The sequence below is a fragment of the Helianthus annuus genome, chromosome 1 (genome assembly GCF_002127325.2).
Source record: "Helianthus annuus cultivar XRQ/B chromosome 1, HanXRQr2.0-SUNRISE, whole genome shotgun sequence".
NCBI lineage: Eukaryota > Viridiplantae > Streptophyta > Magnoliopsida > Asterales > Asteraceae > Helianthus > Helianthus annuus.
In genome coordinates, this window is record NC_035433.2 from 98,669,087 (window position 1) to 98,690,909 (window position 21,823).

The 21,823-nt window shown below is 35.5% G+C and overlaps 1 protein-coding gene and 1 long non-coding RNA gene across 2 annotated transcripts; one reads left to right on the forward strand and one right to left on the reverse strand.

The window, feature by feature from the left end:
- Positions 1–1,390: 1,390 nt before the first annotated feature.
- On the reverse strand, positions 1,391–5,006 carry LOC110927385. The gene is made up of 2 exons (XM_035988542.1): positions 4,953–5,006; positions 1,391–2,667 (listed from the first exon to the last, which is right to left on the reverse strand). Exons 1-2 carry the CDS (start codon positions 5,004–5,006, stop codon positions 2,278–2,280), a joined length of 444 nt encoding a protein of 147 aa, XP_035844435.1. The 3' UTR covers positions 1,391–2,277.
- A 2,459-nt stretch (positions 5,007–7,465) lies between these two features.
- Positions 7,466–16,149, forward strand: LOC118492078. Its single transcript, XR_004892511.1, has 2 exons — positions 7,466–7,527; positions 15,956–16,149. It is a non-coding gene; the product is annotated as an uncharacterized LOC118492078 (long non-coding RNA).
- The last annotated feature ends 5,674 nt before the right edge of the window (positions 16,150–21,823 follow it).

A 21,823-nucleotide genomic window follows, 5' to 3' on the forward strand; every position in this document is an offset into this window, starting at 1 on the left:
TTTACCCTTTTTATTCATATGTTTAGAAATACTCACTAGGAGATTATATTTTGAACATACTTTGTCCATAATCGTTTTGAAGCAATGTTTTGAGAGATCTGACCATGTTTGAGCATGTTTTATTACAGATCTCACATTACTTATGATTAGGACTGTTTTGACATCTTATTTTCTCAATGTCTTTTTGACAAAGTTGATTTGATCCTTTTGAAGTTACTCAACCTGCCTTTTAGCACATGAGAAATCTTGACTAAAGCTTTATTCCCTCTTTTCTTTTTCAGTAATATTCTAGTGTTTTAGATGAACACAAGTTTTGCTGAACTGAGGTACATACTTTAGTTGTTTATTGAAAACATCACAAATATCAAAGCAACAATTGAAGTCAATTTTGAAAACATTGAACGATCCCATAATTTATCAGATATTTTACAGATCTGAAAACTATGAGTGACATATGCATGAAAACACTTGTTGTGTGAGATTTGTGTGCCATATGACATCTTGGTTGATTTACAGAGTTTTTGAATAACCATTTTGACCATGATTCACTCGTTACTCTGTTTTTCAACTGGATACAACCAACCCTTTAGTATCAATAACTTTTGAGCTGAACTGTTATGTCAAATTGATTGTTAGATCGAATTTGACTGTCCAGGCTCTGATACCAATTGTTGGGATCTAAGGCTGTCTGTGATTGTGTTTGTTTGCATAAAACGAATAAGTGCATCGGAAATGAGTAGCAAACTTTGTAAACACAAACAAAGGAAAGTGTAGATTGATAAACAATTGCTTTTCATTGAGTCAAAAGATTTACATAAAAGCAAAAGAGTACAGTGCAGGCTTACAATCTAAACTCCCCCTCAGCCTGATACACCAGAGTTGGTTGCATAAGATGAAAGGATGAATTGAGGAGAAAAACTCACTCAAAACAATCAAGTGTAACAGTACAGAGTACTGTCATACTTATAGGCAAACCAAACTACTGATATGCTTCAGCTGACGTCACCATGATAGTGACATCTAACGACCTAACAAACTATAAATACTGTTCTATACAAACTACTGTTATGTAACATCTGATAATCACTAAAGTACAAAACATAAGGAAACTACTGCTTCACGTTCCACTGTTGTAGCCTTAGCACAGATGTTGAGTCTTCAGTGCTTTCTTCAAAGGTGATCAGTCTTTGAGAGGGCAGTGCATGAGTCTTTAGCAGTACTTAGGACACAACAGTAGATAGAGCAACAGAGTTTGTCTTCAGCAGTTGTTAGATAATCATCAGAGTTTGGTTTATCAGTCGTTGTAGTTGAGCAGCACTTAACATCCATCAGCTGTTAGATAACCACTGTCAAGGGGAGAGATTAGAGTAAACTGCTGCTTATTAAGTGTCCACTGATGGGATCCGGTTTTGGCTTTACATTATCTGTTCCTCTGTTAGGGTTCAATCCCAACAATCGCTAGACCAACTCGGGTCATAAAAATTTCGTGATAATGTACACTTTAGGATCTATGCAATTATTACATAATGGTGATTATATTAAGAGTAAACTGTAATTTTACCCTCTGGAGTTATATGTGACTGACACTCTTACCTCCTAATATGAAAATCTTGTTGTCTTACCTCTCAACTATTGAAAAACGCTACAATATTACCCCCCGATGTTAAAAAACTTAACAGCTCTGTTAACTGGGATGTTAAATGACTATATTATCCTTTCTTATTACCCCCTATGCTTTGTTGTAAGAAAATGTATTACCCCCCGGTGTTAAATGACTATATTATTCTTACTTATTACCCCCTATGCTTTGTTGTAAGAAAACGTATTACCCCCGGTGTTAAATATTTCTTTGCTTTCTTCAACAAAAAAAAAATTGTTTTAATAGGTATACACACATGAATTCAAAAGATTTCATTACTAGATGTGAAAACATGTCATATTCATCAAAACAACATAAAAGCTACATTAAATTTATAAAAACCTAATCTTCAAACAAGTCTATCCTTCCTCCAAAAACTCATACTTCTATAGATTTCAAAAAAAAAAGCTTTCTAATTTGCTAAAAAAACTTAAACACCGGAGATGCTCCGGATCCGATAGATCTACTTTTTTATGTGAAAATTGCCTTGGGCAAGGTTTGGCTCTGTACAACAAGAACAATAATGGCGAACAACACTAAATTGTATCCAAACAGACGAATTAATTGCCCTTTTTTTGGAAATTTACAAAAAACAGGTAATAAGCGTCTCTTAATTATGACTAAAACTAGTACAAAAATCAAACACCCCAAACACCCCAAATCCTTTCCCCAATAAAGTTAACAATCTTTCTTACAGACTCTTTTTCCGACGACCCAGTGACCACTTCATTTTCACCCTCAATCGTACTTTGCTCCATTGTTAACGGCTCACAACTCATGTTCTCCGCCGCAGCCGGTGGCGCGTGTAAACCACTTGAGGAACTAGAACAAGAACTTGAAGAAGAAGAAGAAGATGATGAAGATAAACACTTGTTATTCTTTCTTTCTTTTTTGTTCTTACCATTTTTCTTGTTGTGAACTAACCCATCTTCATAAGCGTCTATGATTTCATGGATAACTTTTCGGTTTGGTGAAGCATCCCAACGGACCCAGAAACTTGTATAACATCTGAAGCAGTTGCAGTTGAACTATGGAGGGTGGTCTGCGTCGGTGGAGGGTTTTCCGATGGTGGTGGTGGTGGAGAGAAGAAAGGGTGTTGTGTTGAGTAAGCGATCAAACACAAGTGGAAAAGACTATATTATCCTTTGACCGTTAATAAGTGACGTTGACTTTAAACAGATTTTAACACCAGGGGGTAATATTGTAGCGTTTTTCAATAGTTGAGGGGTAAAACAACAAGATTTTCGTATTAGGGGGTAAGAGTGCCAATCACATATAACTTCAGGGGGTAAAATTGCAGTTTACTCTTATATTAATTAAGGGTTTTTTACATATTTCTCCCTCTTAAGCTAGCTAATTACGTATTTCAAAAAAAAAAAAAAACAGTTACATATTTCTTCTTCCTAACCCATATATATTACATATTTCTCATTTTCATTAAAATTTTACCCTTAATTAACTATTAAATGAATATTTATATATTTTCCTTTTCTAAAATCATCAAGCAATTACATATTTCCCCAATTTTTTTTGAACGACAAATTTCATTACTCCCATCTTCTGTGAGACTTGAACCCAAGATCTCCCTATCCCAAGGTGTTTAAAGACTTTGGGGTTGTTTGTTTACCTCTTAATGAATAATGAGTCTTTTAATGGTTCAGACCTCTTACTGGTTCAACATTTAATGGTTCAGACTGTTTGTTCCACAAACAGATGTCTAAATGGTTCAGACATTTGTTTTTGAATGGTTAAGATTTATACAGAGTCTGAATGGTTAAGACCTATACTCTAAATTGTTCAGACATTTGCCTCTGAACGGTTAAGCATTATACAAGCTCCTAATAGTTCAGACCTCTTATTGGTTCAGACCTCTTACTGGTTCAGCACTTAACCATTCAGATGTTGCTAAACATCCTCTTTGTCTTTGCCAATGGACCACCACCTCATTGGTACCATTTTGGTAAAAATGTGTATAGTTGAGCATATCATGTTAATTGGTGGTTTTAAACAAGAAAATCATGATCAACCTACAAATCGATCATGTTCCCTCTAGAGAAAGCTCCTTCAAAAAAGTTTAAAGATGGATTTTGTGCTTTTGGGTTATGAACCTCATATTTGACTTAGCGTTTTACGCTAACACGTGTGTAATGCATATCTTTAGGTGAAGAAACATTACGAGATAATGAAAAAGAAAATGGCCAACAGAAATATATGCACGGGTGAAGCACAACACATTATAAAATATAGTATAGTTATACATTATGAACTATAATATAACGTGTGTAACAACATCTTTACTTCTTTGTACACCTTGTTTGTAATGTTTAATAAATTACTTTTAGCTAGGATATAGTTATATCTTTAGAATTAAACCTATATTAGATTAAGAACTCAATTACTTAAAGTTTCTTAAAAAACCAGTCTCATATTGAATCACTGTATATTAAATTCAAATGCGGTTATTTCTTGAAAATATTAAATAAAATAAAACTAGTTAAAATATAAGAGTGTTAACAGAAGTATGTATGGTTCAATCATTTTTACTCGTTACAATTCTTCAAATAAAACAATATGTTAATAATAGTGACAAGAGTATTAATGTCAGATGAAAATGCATATAACCTGTATGAAAAAATAGAGTAAAATAGAACAATAACACGTGCATAAAGAGGAAAAAGGATAGCCAGGAAAAAGACAGTACATGAAAAAGACAATGCCGACTCAAGTATTGACTTGTCTTTTTTGAGTTCTGGCTCGTCCCTGTCTACCCTCACATCTCTATATGTATGTTAATTGTACCTTAACTTTCAAGCCTTAATGTTGCTAACCGCTGGCCTCCATAGATATGGATTGGTTTGATTACTAGGTCTAGGTGGTTTAGAATCATACATGAAAAGTGTTATTTAGGTTAAACGTAGTGGGGCGCGAGCATGGGCCATAGCGCCAATATAGCGCCGCCCACACCGCCCCCCCCTCCCCCCGGCGCCATGACCAAAAAAAAAAGAATGGCGTGAAATTTATCGCGGCGCGAGAAGGAGAAGTTTTTAATTTTTTGACCGTTGAATAACGGTCATATATAAAAAAAAATCAATTTTTTATACTTTTCACACTATAAATACCCTCATATTCTTCCATTTTTTTTACAACTCAATACATTTTCATTCTCATTCTCTATATATTTTTAAAAAACCTAGTGTCACCTTATAAAAAAAATGGGTTCCCCGTCGGAAGACTCTTTCACCGAAATTTACCGAAAATATTTTTCGCCCGACGAAGACGCGGCCGAGGAAGAAGCGGTTACGAGTGCATGTACTTTTGTGCTACAAGCATTTGAGCACATTCGGCCTACTCTCCCTCCACGACCCATCTTGCGACGCACCTATATCTTGCGAGATCGTGAAGCCGCGAACGAGCGTTTGATGAAAGACTATTTTGATGCGGCACCGGTCCACGGACCGAATGTTTTTAGACGACGTTTTCGGATGAGCCAAAGGTTATTTTTGCGCATTAATAATGACTTGGAAAATAGGTATGATTTCTTTAAGCAAAGAATGGACGCACGAGGATATCTAGGCTTCACCTCAATTCAAAAGGTCACATCCGCCTTACGCGTATTATCATACGGAAACACGTACGACATCAACGACGAGTATTTGAAGATGGCGGAGAAAACAACCCGAGATACCTTGGAACATTTTTGCTATGGTAATTTTTATTGTCTTTTATTTATTTACTTTTATATATTTATTTTTTGGTAACTTATTAGTAAAACTTTTGTATATTAAATTATATTTTAGGAATATGCCAGTTATATGGAAAACGTTATTTGAGAAACCTCACTTGGAACGACCTTCAAAAAATATATGAGGTGCATCTAGAAAAGCATGGAATACCCGGCATGATTGGTAGCTTGGATTGTCGTCAATGGCGTTGGTATAATTGTCCAACCGCATGGCGAGGTCAACATACACGGGGTGATCAAAAAGGGCCAACTTTGGTATTACAAGGTGTTGCGTCATACGACCTTTGGGTTTGGTCGGCCTTCTTTGGTGTAGCCGGGTGTTTTAACGATATTAATACGTTAGAGGCTTCACCATTAATAGAGGGCTACATTTCTGGAACTATACCAAAGGCCGGTTTCCATGCAAACGGGAACGATTACGAGCATGGCTACTACTTGGCCGATGGTATCTACCCTGAGTATTCGATTATTGTTAAAACGTTTTCTGAAACTTTCGATGAAAAAAGAAAGTATTTTAAAAAATTACAAGAGTCTTCGAGAAAGGACATCGAGAGGTGTTTTGGGGTTCTACAGCAACGATGACATTTTATCAGAAATCCTTGTCGCATGTGGCATAAGGATAAAATACGAATGGCCATGTATGCTTGCATCATTTTGCATAATATGATCATTGAGGATGATGGAAAAGCGATATGCCAAAACTATATTTCCGAAGATTTGGTCGAAGTAGCCCAAGCGACAACGGAAGAGAGACTCGCAAATGCTCAACTACTGCGATCTAGAGAAATACATAACACGTTGAAGGCGGATTTGGTTGAGCATGCTTGGGCGATTCGCCCAATTCGATTAAACAATGATCACGACGAAGATTCCGAGGAAGAAGTGGTTGAGGAATTCGAAGACGGGAACTTTGAAGACGTAGGTTTGGATGCTGGAGAAAACGAAGAGGAAGAAGGAGAGAACGAAGATGACACCGAAGAATAAATTTATTTTTTAGGTGTAATTTTTTTTTAGTGTAACTTTTTTTTTAATTTTAATGTAGTGTTTTTTATTTAATGAAATGTTTTTTTATTTTATAAAACTTATAAATTATTTAAAAAATTGAAAATTAAATTAATTGAGTAATGATTACACAGGGGCTTTATGACTACGGCCTCAAATTGCATAACGCCCATAAAACCCTTGCTAACGTAGCATGCCACATATCGCATAACGCCTCTTTAAGGGCTTTATGACTACACATCATGCCCTTATAGACATAAAATTTGTTTGTAGTACATTTGCCAAACTTCTTAGTACATCGTCCTAGTGTCCTACCTAGTACCTTATATTGCTTTGACCTCCATGTATGGAAAATATGCAACAAAGAACCCTTTTCTATTGTTCCATTACTAATAAGCTCCTATTAGTAAAGCATGGGAAAAAGAGGTTTTTTTTTTTTTTTACTGATACGCACATTCCTAACCATATACTATCCAACAACAAAATAAAAAAAAATCAAAAAAACGTAATAAAGGTCCTAACCATTGTATTATATATTTTTTTTTGAACGACAAACTTTTTTTATTCTCTGTTGTCTATGGGACTTGAACCCAAAGTGTTTAAAGTCTTTGCCTTTGCCAATAGACCACCACTCCATTGGTAGCATTCTATTATACTACTTAATCATTTGATTATTATGTTATTTTCAAAAATGTATTGATTCATCATATGAAACGTACCTTTTGATACATAAATCTAACGTATCGCTAACACAGATTGGGAAAATTATTTATGTGTTTTTATTTATGTGCTTTTGAAATTAGACGATTACATTGTATAAATCTGGAAATTGACAAATCAAGTCGAAAATAAAGAGAGGTGTGGAGATCTTGAAGTTGTTTTAGTTTTTTTTTTTTTTTACATTAGAAAAGGGTTCTTTGTTGCATATTTTCCATATATGGAGGTCAAAGCAATATAAGTTAGGACGATGTACTAAGAAGTTAGGACGATGTACTAAGAAGTTTGGCAAATGTACTACAAACAAAATGTCATGTCTATAAATAACACTCTTCATGTATGATTCTAAACCACCTAGACTTAGTAACCAAACCAATCCATATTTATGGAGGCCAGTGGTTAGCAACATTAAGGCTTGAAAGTTAAGGTACAATTAACATACAGATGGAGATGTGAGGGTAGACAGGGACGAGCCAGAGCTCGAAAAAGACAAGTCAATACTTGAGTCAGTATTTTCTTTTTCATGCACTGTCTCTTCCCTGGCTATCCTTTTTCCTCTTTCTGCACGTGTTATTATTCTGTTTTACTCTATTTTTTCATACAAGTTATATGCATTTTCATCTGACATTAATACTCTTGTCACTATTATTAACATAATGTTTTATTTGGAGAATTGTAACGAGTAAAAATGATTGAACCATACATGTTTCTTTTAACACTCTTATATTTTAACTAGTTTTATTTTAGGGGTGGGCTAAATATACCCCCCTTTGTAAGTTTAAAAGTTTTCAAATTTCATCATTTTAAAAATATTATTTTTTTATGAATGGTTTTATTTTGAAAGAAAAAAGAATCAAATTATTTTCTGTATGGTCGAGTCGGAAACATCATAAAGTACGAAACCAAATCAATATATATATAGATAAATATTGCGAGAACCGTGAGAACGAATGAAAAAAGCAATCAAAACCAATTTTTTTAATACAAACCTCATTGTAATTAAGATACATCATCAAAACAAGAATTTATAACATCAAATAATTCATTTCTCCTTTCAAAATCAATCTTTTTAGATTTTTTACACATGTGTAAATATAATAGATTTACACATGTGTAAATGGCAAACTTACACATGTGTAAATTTTCTTTATTTACGAATTCACGTAAATTTAAACGTGTAAATTGAATTTCTAACAATGTATTCGAATAATAATGATAAGTGTAGAAAAAAAATTTGAATTTGAATTGTTTTTGACCAAGTTCTCATGGTTTTTTTATTTGTTCTCACGGTTCTCACAATATTTAGCGTTCTCATTTAAACCCTCCCCTATATATATATATATATATACATATATATATATATATACATATATATATATATATATATAACAATTTTAATAAGACCTTGTATGGTATGTCTAGCCTCAACTATTATAAAATTAAAACTTAGAAAAAAACAAATTTTGGCTCATAAATTTACTAACACACCGGTTACATCATTATAATCACTTAGATATGGATCTATGCATTTATTACAGCTTATTTGGTTTTAGAAACATTTGGGCTGGGACTGTTTCATATTGTGTAGGGCCCAAGTTAGGACTTATTGGGCTTAGCTTTTTGAGCTCAATTGTTAGGCCTAATGATAGATATTCTTTTAGGATTAGTTGATCCTTAAGGAAATATTACAGGTTGGAGTGTTGGACTAATTGCCTACAATATTGTATCCTTTATTATTATTTCTATTAATTAAATTTGCTAGGTACATTCACTTTATACTAATTTATCACATGGAATACAGCTAATACACTTGCATGTACTAATTTATCACATGGAATACAGCTATTATACAGTTGCAAGTAAATTACTAACACATTATCCATAGGGCTAGTATACCACAAATTCACATGTTATACACCTATTCAAGATTTACCACTAGAATTCACAATTTGTCATATACATCAAAACGGAACTTGTATAAGTTAACAAAAAGATACTTAATGAAAAATAGGTTTTGATATATACCAACTCTATGGAGTTACCTTGCCCTCCAATGCATTTCACTATCACTATCAAAACGCTTTCCATACCTAAATTTCACGTGATCTTATAACCCCGTGTATTATACGAGTCGATTAAATGAATTTTATATACTAAACAATAAAACAATATATCTTTAAAAATCTCCTTTATTGCATGGGTTAAATAAATATAATTTTATATACCAAATAAAAAAGTTATATCTTTAAAACCAAGTGTATTACACGGGTTGAATAAATGTAATATTGTTTACCAAATAATAAGATAATATATCTTTAAAAAACCTCATTTATTACACGGGTTGAATAAATGTAATTTTATATACCAAATAATAAAAAAGTTACATCTTTAAAAATATATGTATTACACGGGTTGAATAAATGTAATTTTCTATACTAAATAATAAAAAATATATATCCTTAAAAAAACCCGTGTATTGTATGAATTGAATAAATCTAATATATCAAATAATAAAAAGTTATATCTTAAAAAACCTCATGTATTACACGGGTCGAATAAATGTAATTTTGTATAGTAAATAATAATAAAAAGGTATATCTTTAAAAAACCACGTGTATTACGCGGGCTTAATAAATCTAATTTTATATACCAATAATAAAAAATCATATCTCTCGATATACTAATGGATAATACTCGATGCGCGATAGCTATGGTGATTGTGAAGATGGTTCTTTAAAAGAAAATATGTTATTCAAGAAGCAAATTAGCATCTGTTTGAGTGATAAAATGTTGGTACCAATTCCGACAAATTGATTTATAAATTATGTAATAAAATTGATATAATAATTTTTTAGTAATGAAAATAAAAATATTTCATATATTAATACAAAGTTTGGTTTTCATGTTAAATAATTTGTTTTATTTAAAAATATCTTAAATTAACAATTTAAATTTTAGAATAATATTTTATTAGAAAAATAGAAGAATGGTATTGGAAATTTAAAGTAGGATGAAATTTAATATTAGCTCATTACTCATTTATTTATTTAATTAATATAAGATAAGTTTGGAAGTGAGGCGAGAAAATCATAAAATAAATGCTTACAATGAATGATAGGTGTCACATGTTAATGTTTTATTATATATATAGTATAGATATATATATATATATATATATATATATATTTAGATTGATATAAATAGATTATTATATGGTAGTAAAATTTGTTAACGAAGTCTCAATAAATTTAACTCTTTATTTAAAACTTGTAAATGTAACGAAGTCTCAATAAATTTAACCATTTATTTAAAACTTGTAAATGTAAAAATGATAAATAATATTAGTTAATTTTATTTTAAGTTTCGTAAAATCTATTTGATACCAAACTAAACAAAACATTCAAATATATAGTAATATCAAGAGTGAATTACGATTTTGGCCCCTGTGGTTATATACTTTTACCCTTTTAGCCAAAAAAATGAATCTTTTAACATCTGAGCCCCCAACGTCTTTTCTTTTTAACCCTTTGGCCCCTAACACTAAGCCCATCCATTTACTTTTAGGGACCAAAAGAGTTAGAAAAAAGACTTTGGGGTCCAAAAGGGTTAGAAAACAAGACTTTGAGGGCTCAGATGTTAAAAAATCCCTTTTGGGCTAAAAGGGTAAAAGTGATATAACCACAGGGGCTAATATCATAATTTACTCTAATATCAAAATAGATAACTAAGTTTGAATTTGAAGTAAATAGATAAATATAAAAGTAATAATTAAACTAAATAATATTTAGTAGAAGGATTATCTATAATTAATTAGAAGAGATTAAACTAAAATAATAATTATCCATAAGACATGGCCTAATATGATGACAAGTGTCCCCAAAATGGTTTCTTTTATTATATAGTATAGACTATATGGGCACATAGACTAGTAGGGATAGAAATGAGTCTGGTATTTGTAATTCTAATATCTGTTGATTGTAAAATTGTGTCCCACACCTGACCTAATACATATTAAGTATCTATCGGGTAATTATCCCTCATGTAGCTTAAGAATTTTTTGATGCCAACTCGAAAAACATGTAGTTAATCGATTGACGAGTAAAAGATCAGAAAATAGATTTCTTTGCCACAAATAGAAATCAATCTGTCACGCGAGACTTGGGGACATGATGGCTACCAACCCGGTCCCACCGACCCATCCATTGCCATCCTTCACCGCGAACACTATCGCCACATACGAGTCAAGGATGAGCCCACACAACACAACGTCGTATGTGGTAAATGCTAACATGGCCATCCGTAGACTCCCACCAATGTCCCTTGGGGGATGGTAAATTAATGTGATAACATATCGAGTTAAAAAGTAGGCAAATCTTCAATGCTTTTATAACCGTATTGGTCATTGAAGCAGCCGTCTTACATGTTCATTGCCCAGGTTTGTTTCAAAATATAAGGAAGGAAAACTAGATTTTTTCTGTTGATTACGTATGCATATTTATAATTGACATTTTTGTATATAAATTCAGGTTAATTGGGTTAACCTTATTAACCTTTATAAACCCAATTTCCGAACGAATACTACCATCGGGTTTTGGGTTCCATCTTAATCAGGTTCGGGTTGTTTGGATTCCATCTTAATCGGGTTCGGGTTAATTCGGGTCTAGTTTGGTATTCGGGTTAACATAAAAACGACACCCCTAAATTGTATAATCTTATTTTGACGAATATTATGAGTAATGAGTAGTTATATATTAGTAGTACACGTGTTCTTGACAAATGTAGAAACTTTAATATAGCAAATATGGGTCGGAGACTTTTTATTTTATGTTTTTTTTACACATGCATGTGCTTTTATACACCAATGTTGTGGGAAATTTTTGTGAAAAATAAGTGTTGATGCATATTTCGTACATCTGCCACTGTGCGAATAGCTAGATAGAGTGTGTGTTGAATATTGTATAGAGTAGGATCAGTTGGACACGGTTTTGATACTGTCAAGGTCCATCCGGACGGATGGACAACATTCTAGTCCAAACCCCATCCGAATGTAGGTATTGCATTGTAAAAGTCCATCCGGACAGATAGAGTTCATCCAGACAGATGGACATAGGTTCATTCGGACATAGGCTTTGCCTATAAATAGGAAGTTGGGGTTCCCATTTGAAAAAGCTTTTTGGATCCCTGAGGGGACATGTTGTCCGACTGGTCTCACGGTGCTGTAACTTTCAGATATGAATAAGAGACCAGGTTATAAGTGATTGCTCGGTGTTGTTACTATCTTCTACTCATTTCTTGTCACCGAACCGATTATCTCGGGACCAAAGCTCCGTCAAACTCGCCGGATCCTGGAATCATAATTGGTATCAGAGCAACGGTACCGATTCAATCGATCTAACAGTTGATTGAATCACCTACGCTCATAGATTTTGGACGTGTAAGGGGGTTTTGACGTTAAAACATAGAAAAACAATAAATTGAAGGTCAATTCATAGATTGAATTTGAAATTGAAGACATCATCATGTTCGGAATTGATTTTCGCACAATCCTGTGAAGTTTCATCATGAAATTCGTAGAAATAAAGATTTTGGATCGAAAAATGTGATTTGGAATGTTCTTGAGATGTTTGAACATGTTTGGACGGATAGAGTCCATCTGGACGGATGGACATAGGCACATCCGGATGGATGGAGTAAATCCGGACGGATAGGGACATTCAGGGTTAAAATGTCAACTCGTTCCAAAATCAGTACATCCGGACGGATGGACCTCAAGTTTTTATTTCTTTTTATGTTTCAATAATTACACAATGACCCCTCAAGTTAACTTGGTTATTAAAATGACCTAAAAACTCATGTTATCCAACACTTTATGAGATTTTGAATTTTTATAATTATGGTAGTAATATAATATATTTAAAAAAATTATAGGATAACATTATCATTAAAAATAAGAATAATAATAATAACATGTTATAACTAATATAATCTAGTTAACTTTAATAACTTGTTATTTAACCAAAACTAACTAGATTAGTTTTATATAAGTAAAATAACAAAACTTTTAATTGTAATATTAATTAATTTGATTAACTAAACAAATAAATAAATAACTAACCATGTTTATATATAAAATAATTAACCGTATTCATAACCGACTTAAATTAGGGTAAAAATCTTTCAACGACTAGTCAATTCGCGAAAAATTTCCGTTGGTTCAAAGGTTAGGATCCAAAATTCAAAACGGATCAGATTTTAGATTTCCGTTTTTGACGGATGTTACATTACCCTAGGGGTGGTGCTGTGCCACACCAAAACCCCTCTGCCGTCGCGCGACGCGACGGCCTAAATGGACAGAAATCCTGCACAGGTGCAGGTTCAGCAGTGTTTCTTCTCCATTTCAGCTTTAACTCGAATCTAGGGACTGTTTGCTGGTATTGTAAAACCTCTAGGACACCTGTATGCATCAGATTTCACTTGGGGACATCTGTATTGATCTTAGAACCATCCAAAATCCTATATAAAGGGCCATGTTTGGAGCTCTTGAACTTGCACACTTCAATCTTTCATACTCTCAAAGTTTCTCAAGCTTTGGAGCTTCCACTAAAGCATCCTAGTCATCTAGGAAGCTTTCTCAAGTCTCATTTTCGTGCTAAGGACTCTTGTAAGCGCTCTTAGCTTCTGTAGTTAAGGTTTTATTAGCTTAATGACCGAAAGTCAAAGATATCGTAATGATGCTTTGACTTTGTGATTAATCACTAACGGTCCAGCCATTATTCGTTTTGAAAGTGGCTATGTGTTGGTAATTATGTAGGTGTTAAACCCTTAAGAACATGTTTAGGCATGTTCAACCCGACAATTCTGAGTTTAGGCTCGGTTCGTAACCGAAAGTCGCAAAAGTAGACTTTTGCTTTGACTTTCAGTTCTGACCCGAATTAACTTAGTTTAGTTATGCCTTAGGGTTCCTTTGTGACCATATTATATGTTAGTATAACCCTCTGAGGTTATACTACGTGGTCCCTTAGAAATCCGAATCATTTACATGTTTCCGTTAAATGCTTAAAAGTTGACCATTTTGCCCTTATGTTATAAAAACGATATTTTTGAAAATGTGAGAGAACAAAAATCTTTATTACTGATTTTTAAGTATGACATAAAAATTTGACATCCGTTTCTGGTCTCAAATAAGAGTTATGCAAGATATCGTAAAACAAAACCTTTTTGTTAATTAAAAGGCATTTTCAGCATAAATCACATTTAAACCCAATTTTGGCACCAGAACTTTCTATACACTGTTACATATAATATTTAGGGATTTTTGGAAATTTTTGTCAAATTTTATACTGATCATAACATAGAGTTCTCGTATAATTCAGTAATTGACGATAATGCCCTTTTCATTGATAAAATGAGTTTAACATATGATTTGCATACCAAACCTTTTCCTACTGATATCATATGTTAAATAAAATATTTTAAGCATTTGAGACTGATCAAAACTTCAGAATTGTATAAACATCTTGAATACCGTCAATTACCGACTTTTACGCTTATTAAGCGCATAGTATGGTTTAAAACCATATTTAACGCTTAAGACTTGTTACCTACTGATTTTAAAAATAAGTTTTTATACTTTAACAGTAAGTATAAGTCTTGAACTCAGATTTCCAAATTTAACTATAAAAGCATATGTGAAATGACCAAAATGCCCCTACGGCGCATAGTTTGGCCATAAATGGTAAACCTCACATATGTATGATATCTTACTTATGTAACTTGATAAAATAAATATTTTTACTGAATATTTTAGACCAGAACCTCAGTTTGCTATTTAACTTCTTTTATAAACTTTAAAATGACCAAAATACCCTTACGGGGCTTAAATTGGTTTTAAATTCGTTTTGGGCATAATGGAAGATATCCTACTGATATCCTAACATATTTTAAGCATAATAACTATTGGAACTTGTTCTTGACTCATCCGATTACCCGTTGTGCTTATACGCATTCGGTGCGGTTTATGTAACTAAATTGCATAAATAAGCCGAAGCGGGTCAAACCTTATCAGTTTTATTTCAAAATCCAGAATGTATTTAGTTTACCCATTATAAACAAGTCTTCATACTTGTCAGGTCTAAATCACATTCCAATCCGGTCACCGCTTAATCTTGCCTTTCGTACCGTAAACCTTTCTTTAAAACTAACCGGTCTAAGTTACAACTTAAATAAGACCCGTTAGGAATCTAATAGGTTAATAAAACCTTCATTCCAGATTGAGAGCCCCGGTAGAAGTACTTGCACTTGCTGATTAGAATATATGACTGAGAATAAATTACATTTAGCTCAGGTAAATACTTTTACCTTATTTTCCCTTATACGGGCTTGGGATACGGTAAATTATTATCGCTTGGTCGGGTGTAGAAAACTTTTAATCGAATATGGTTAAATTGTATAATCCCGTTTTAATCAGTGTTGCTTGATAACAAATAACATTGGGGGTTAACGACCGTGTCCTGGATATCCTTGGCTCATTCAAAAAGCGTGAATGGCCACGACTTAAGCACGGGGTGTAGGCATACACCTGTCTGTTATGTATGTAATAGATATACTCACTCGTGAGGAAACTTCTTGTGAGTTTATATTCGTGGTGTGTCGATTAATCTTGTTCGGCTTTTATACCGGCCCTAAATGTTGGACAAACATGTAAATCTGATACAAGATTGTTATTAATATAATTGTCCCAAGTTATAAAATGTTTGTGCCTTGTGCATTCAAATCAATTTTCATAAATGTTTTCAAAAGAGCAGGTTAATTGTATTTACCAGTGTAAACTGACGTATTTTTCAAAAAAAACTAAGTGACAGGTAGTGTACGAAATTGGCTGGGAGCTCGGGGCGTTAATAAAGAATCTTGCAAGTTTTGAACGTTTAAAGTCTGTTGAACAATATTTATATATCTGTTTTAAGATCCGCCTGTGGATCCACATACAACCGTTTGTGTAATATTTAAATTATACTTTAAATTTCAGTTTTGTAATATTATTTTCATCTAAGACTTCCGCTGTGCATTAATCTGTATACATTTGACTATGACGATATCAACTACGTTACGATACTCCCCACCGGGCCCATCGATAATACGTGGAAATATCGGTGTGTGACAGGTTGGTATCAGAGCCAATATTGAGTGAATTAAACACTAGCCTTTTGTGTTTAATCTCAATGACACAGTTGCACATTCCTTGACTTCCGAGTCTAGACATGAACTAGGAATGATCTCATCCTTGTTATATGTATACATTGTTTTCGATATTTGTTTATTTCAGGAACATGCCGCCGAGTAAAGCTACCATTGGTGGAAACTCTCCAAACCCAAGGACTAAGAATGTTAAGCTTCGTATCACAGCTCGAATAAACGTACGACCAGTATGGAGAAAGGACCTTTTTGGACCCATTCCTAAAATCAAACCAGTTGAAACCATTAACCATATTTCAGATTTTGTACCTAAGACTTTTGAAACTTCAAATGAGAAGCCAACATCAGAGGAGTCCATACCAACTGTCCCTGAGGCTCCCACTCCAAGGATGATACCTATGGATCCTAATGATCCATATTTCCTAACTCCAAGTCTTGGAATCACAAACTTGGATTATACCAGTCCTGACCCTATTCGTGATCCATATTATTCATTAACCATAGAATCGTTGGATTCCACTTTTGCAAAGGTTCCTAATATGGAAGATTTTGACTACCCGCCAAAACCTTCAGTATCCGTACCGCACACTGTGAACCAAGGAGAAAACTTTCAGAAATAAAACGAAGAAGAAACTCCTTTTGTTGTATTTCATTTCTCTAGTAGTCCCTATAAGGATATATTTATCTCTTTAGTCCCTGCGTGGACGAGTTTATTTGTTTAAGACCCGTTTAGGGCAATTATTGTAATTTTTAGGACTTTCTATGAAAAGTTTCCTTTTTGAAATTTACTTTGGCATTAAACATATACATATATAATATGTCCTAAATCAAAACATCATTTTAATTTGTGATTGCTCTGCCATTAAATCTCAAAAGAAAATTTTAAAGGTATTGTCACACCCCAACCGATGGCAGAAACATCGGGGCGCGGCACTGAGCGAAACAGATTGTCCAGAAGTTTCCATAACGACTACGATTACCAATTATTTAAAGCATCATGTCCCATACCATGACATAATAAGTAGCATAGTTATTACAAATGAAATCAAGACAAATAGTTCTGTTTCGACAACTCAGAATTTAATTACAAACGATTCATTTATTTGTTTCTAGACCTTTCCTAGCCTCGATTTCACAGAAAGCCAAGCATTTAAACATCTTAAGCACCTGCCACATACGTTAAAGTAAAAGTCAATACACATAGTGTAAAAGTGAGCATACAAGTTTAATAGATATAATAGAGTTCGAAATTCGTTTACGCATAACCAACACGTACAATGAGTGAAATGAAGCACGTAAGTTATCGACATGATCCTATCAATACCAATGACTGCGGGTTGACTGCGCAAGGCAGTTCGTAATACATATTCACCACTGTGAATCATGTGATTAATTGTCCTTAATAACCCCTGAGTGAACAGGTGCTGAGTTCAAACTATAGTACTATCGTTGCTAAGGCAGGTAGACAACAATCCATGTGTAAACATAACAAACAAGCATCCACTGAGTCACGTATAACATGCAGTAGTGGTTAGCGTTAAAGTATTGCGTAGTGTGTTCGATGTGATTTAAAATAAGTAACGTATGTAACACCCAAAAGTGCATAAAGCAAAAAGGGTTCGAGTATACTCACATCGATGATGGATTGAAGGGAGCGCTACAGTGAGTTTAGCCTGATCAGAACGATAACATAAACAATAAGCGGCGCGTAAAATGGATACAAGTGTCAAAGGATCGGGCGGTAATCCGACCGGATGGCTATTCGATTGGATTATCACCTCGTTTGGTGAGGATATGTTTGTGTTTGTGTATGATGGTTTGCCTTTTGAGATTTCCGTTGTAGCATTTTGAAGACAAAGAAGTATCTCTACCTTTCAGGTCGGTCGATCGAACAGCCGTTTGATCGTACGGCGATCCGATTGGCGAGGCTTTTCAGTTTGAGAACAAGTTCACCGCAGGACGGTCACTTGATCGGATGGCTATCCTATCGGGTGGCAATCCGTATGTATTGAACATGTTGAAAATTGTTTAAGTGTGGAAGTCCTAAACGTCACATGGTCAGATGGTCGCTCGATCGGGTGGCAACCCGATCGGACGAAAATCCGTTCGACGTTCAGTCCCTCTAAAGTTGGAAAAAGGTTGAAGTGTGGGACCAAGGTGCAAGCCGATTGGGTGGCTGTCCGATCGGGTGGCAATCCTATCGGATGGCTGTCCAATCAGATGGCAATCCGTCCCAATCGACCTGATCGTCTTTACACTTGGTGGTTTTGATAGTTTGCGTCATGGCTCAAGTAACCCGATCGGACAGGAATCACCCTAGTCCGACCAGCTAACGGTCCGAGACGATGGTTCATGTTTAACCCAAAATCGGTGGTCTCTTGGATAGAATTCAGATCTGGAACTAACACACCACTAAGAATGAGTAGGAGGTCAGAACAAGCTCCGAATCTATCGGTTTTGAGTGCACTGAGTGTAAAAGAGTTGAAAGAAAGTTAGAAAACCATCTTTCAATCCTTTTCTCCATGAATATGTTCAGATCTATGCAAGATCTTTGTTTATTCATGTGGAAATCGTTCAGATCTTAGTTGTTCTTGGTGGATTGAAGCCAAAACATGAAGTTCATAAGAACCCCATGATAACATCATCCTAAAACACCTCAAATCTAGTAATTTCACGGTTAAGAGTTAAGATTCAAAAGATAGAAAGATGTAGGAGTGCATGTAGATCAAGAAAGTACAAGATTTAGGTTGAAAACTTACAAGAATCGCGAGAAATCGTAAGAAAAGTGGGCTGGAGCGAGTTGGGTCGAGTGAGAGCTGTCAAATCAAGTGATGTGACATATGAGGGGTATTTATAGGGTTTCCATAAAATGAAAGTGGGGAAAGTGGCTGGTCGATCGGGTGGCAACTTGATCGGATGTCAACCTGATCGGATGGCAATCCGATCGGGTGGCAACTCGATCAGTTGGCCACTCGATTCTAGTGTTCGGTGCGGTGAGTTTTGCTGTTTCGATTCGCGTGTTGAGCGTTGCGATGCGATAGAGTTTCCCCTTTAAATTACTTTTAATCCCAACAACTATATCTAACATACAATCATCATAATTAACTTGCGTTTAACGTTAGCGATTCGATTGCGATTGAGTTGCGATTGCGTTTCGATTAATCACCACAACATAAATATAAATAAACATGCACAAGTAACACATAAGAGGCACACACACACGTATAACAATATCCAGAACACGTAATTCGAGTTGTGAATGCGATTCCGATTTGATAAGCGTTAAAACATGCGATAATATCGATTAAACCTCGATTATAGCAAGTACTCCACATAATACAACTAACGTAAAGGCATAAATATACTATCTACAAGTCAAAGAAGTCAAAACAGTAGTTGAGCAAAGAGTGACAGATCGCAATTAGCAATCTTTTCTTCCTTTGACTTCAATCTTGACTTTGAAGTTGACTTTCGAAACACGGGGTGTTACAGCCTCCCCTACTTAAGGGAATTTCGTCCCGAAATTAGGTCGAAGCCGTAACGAACAACTGCAGGTACTTCGCCTTCATGTCGCTTTCGAGTTCCCAAGTGAACTCTGCACCTCGTTTGCCTTCCCATCGAACCTTCAAAATGGGAATGCGCGAGCGTCTGAGCTGCTTGGTTTGGCGATCCATGATCTCGACAGGCTTCTCCACGAAGTGTAGTGTTTCGTTCACTTGAAGATCCTCTAGTGGTACGTACAAATCATGCTCAGCCAGGCACTTCTAAGGTTCGAAACATGGAAAGTCGGGTGGACATTATTAAGTTCCTCCGGTAGTTCGAGTCTGTAAGCCACCTTTCCGATCCTTTCCAGAATCTTAAAGGGTCCAACATATCGAGGCGTGAGTTTCCCTTTCTTGCCGAATCTGACCACACCCTTCCAAGGTGATACCTTTAGGAGTACGTGATCGCCAACGTCAAATTCAAGGGGCTTGCGTCGTCTATCGGCATAACTTTTCTGACGACTCTGAGCTTTCAGCAGATTGTCTCGAATTTGGAGGATTTTGTCAGTCGTTTCTTGCAACAGCTTGGGACCGGTTAATTGCGAGTGTCCGATCACGTGCCACACAATAGGCGATCGGCATTTTCTTCCATATAATGCCTCAAATGGTTCCATTTGAATGCTGGAATGATAACTGTTATTGTAGGAGAATTCGACTAAAGGTAAGTATGCATCCCAATTACCACCGAAATCTATGACACACGAACGGAGCATGTCTTCAAGGGTACGAATCGTTCTTTCAGTTTGACCGTCGGTTTGGGGATGAAAAGCGGTACTTAGATTAAGCGTAGTACCGAGAGCTGTTTGAAACGTTTCCCATAGACGCGAGGTAAACCGAGCATCACGGTCAGAAATGATGTCGCGAGGCGTCCCATGTCGATAAATGATCTCATTGGTGTAGATTCGGGCTAATCTTTCTACCTTGTAGTCTTCTCGTATCGGCGGAAAATGAGCAGATTTGGTCAAACGGTCAACAATAACCCAGATGCTGTCCTGACTTGATGGCGTGCGCGGAAGTTTCGTTATGAAGTCCATAGCTATACTTTCCCACTTCCACATAGGGATCGCGGGTTGTTCAAGCAAGCCAGAGGGTCTTTGGTGCTCAGCCTTGACTTTCGAGCAAGTCAGGCACTTCGAAACATAGAGGGCGATATCCCTCTTCATGCCCGGCCACCAGTACTTGTAGCGCAGGTCCTGGTACATCTTATCAGCACCGGGATGAATAGAATATCGGGATTTGTGGGCTTCGTCCATCAAAATCTGTCGTAAATCGGTCCGCTTAGGGATCCAAATCCGGTCCATATAATGGAATATCCCATTCGACTTATTCACTAGCTGGGCTCCATCATTGAGAATCCTTTCCTTCTTCAAAGTGTGTTCAGTAAAACAAGCATGTTGGGCTTCGCGGATAAGGGTTTCGAGGTGATGCTGGGCGGGAACATTATGAGTGCTATGCTAATAGCTTCGTCGGCTTAGAGCATCGGCAACGACATTTGCTTTGCCAAGATGATAACGAATCTCACAGTCATAATCATTGAGAAGTTTTACCCACCGGCGTTGACGCATATTTAGGTCTTTCTGGTCAAAGATATGTTGTAGGCTCCTATGATCAGTGAAGATCGTACACTTGGTACCATACAGGTAGTGTCGCCAAATCTTTAACACAAAAATAACTGCGCCTAGCTCGAGGTCGTGGGTTGTATAGTTCTTCTCGTGGATCTTGAGCTGACGAGATGCGTAGGCGATAACCTCGTCTCGTTGCATGAGAACACAACCAAGACCAAGGTTCAAGGCATCACAATAGACGATAAAGTCGTCGTTTCCGTCGGGTAAAATGAGGACGGGAGCATTGCAAAGCATATGCTTGAGGGTTTGAAAAGCAGACTCTTGTTCAGTTCCCCAAACAAAGGATCTGTCTTTATGCGTAAGGGAGGTAAGCGGCACAGCAATTTTAGAGAATCCTTCGATAAATCGGCGATAATAGCCCGCT

Excerpts from the sequence above, each read along its gene's own strand:
- LOC110927385 (XM_035988542.1), bottom strand. The coding sequence starts at position 5,006 with ATGGGTCGTGGAGGGAGAGTAGGCCGAATGTGCTCAAATGCTTGTAGC. Across the intron at positions 2,668-4,952 it reads CAAATGCTTGTAGCACAAAA|TTCAACTGCAACTGCTTCAG; the intron begins GTACATGCACTC and ends CACCCTCCATAG.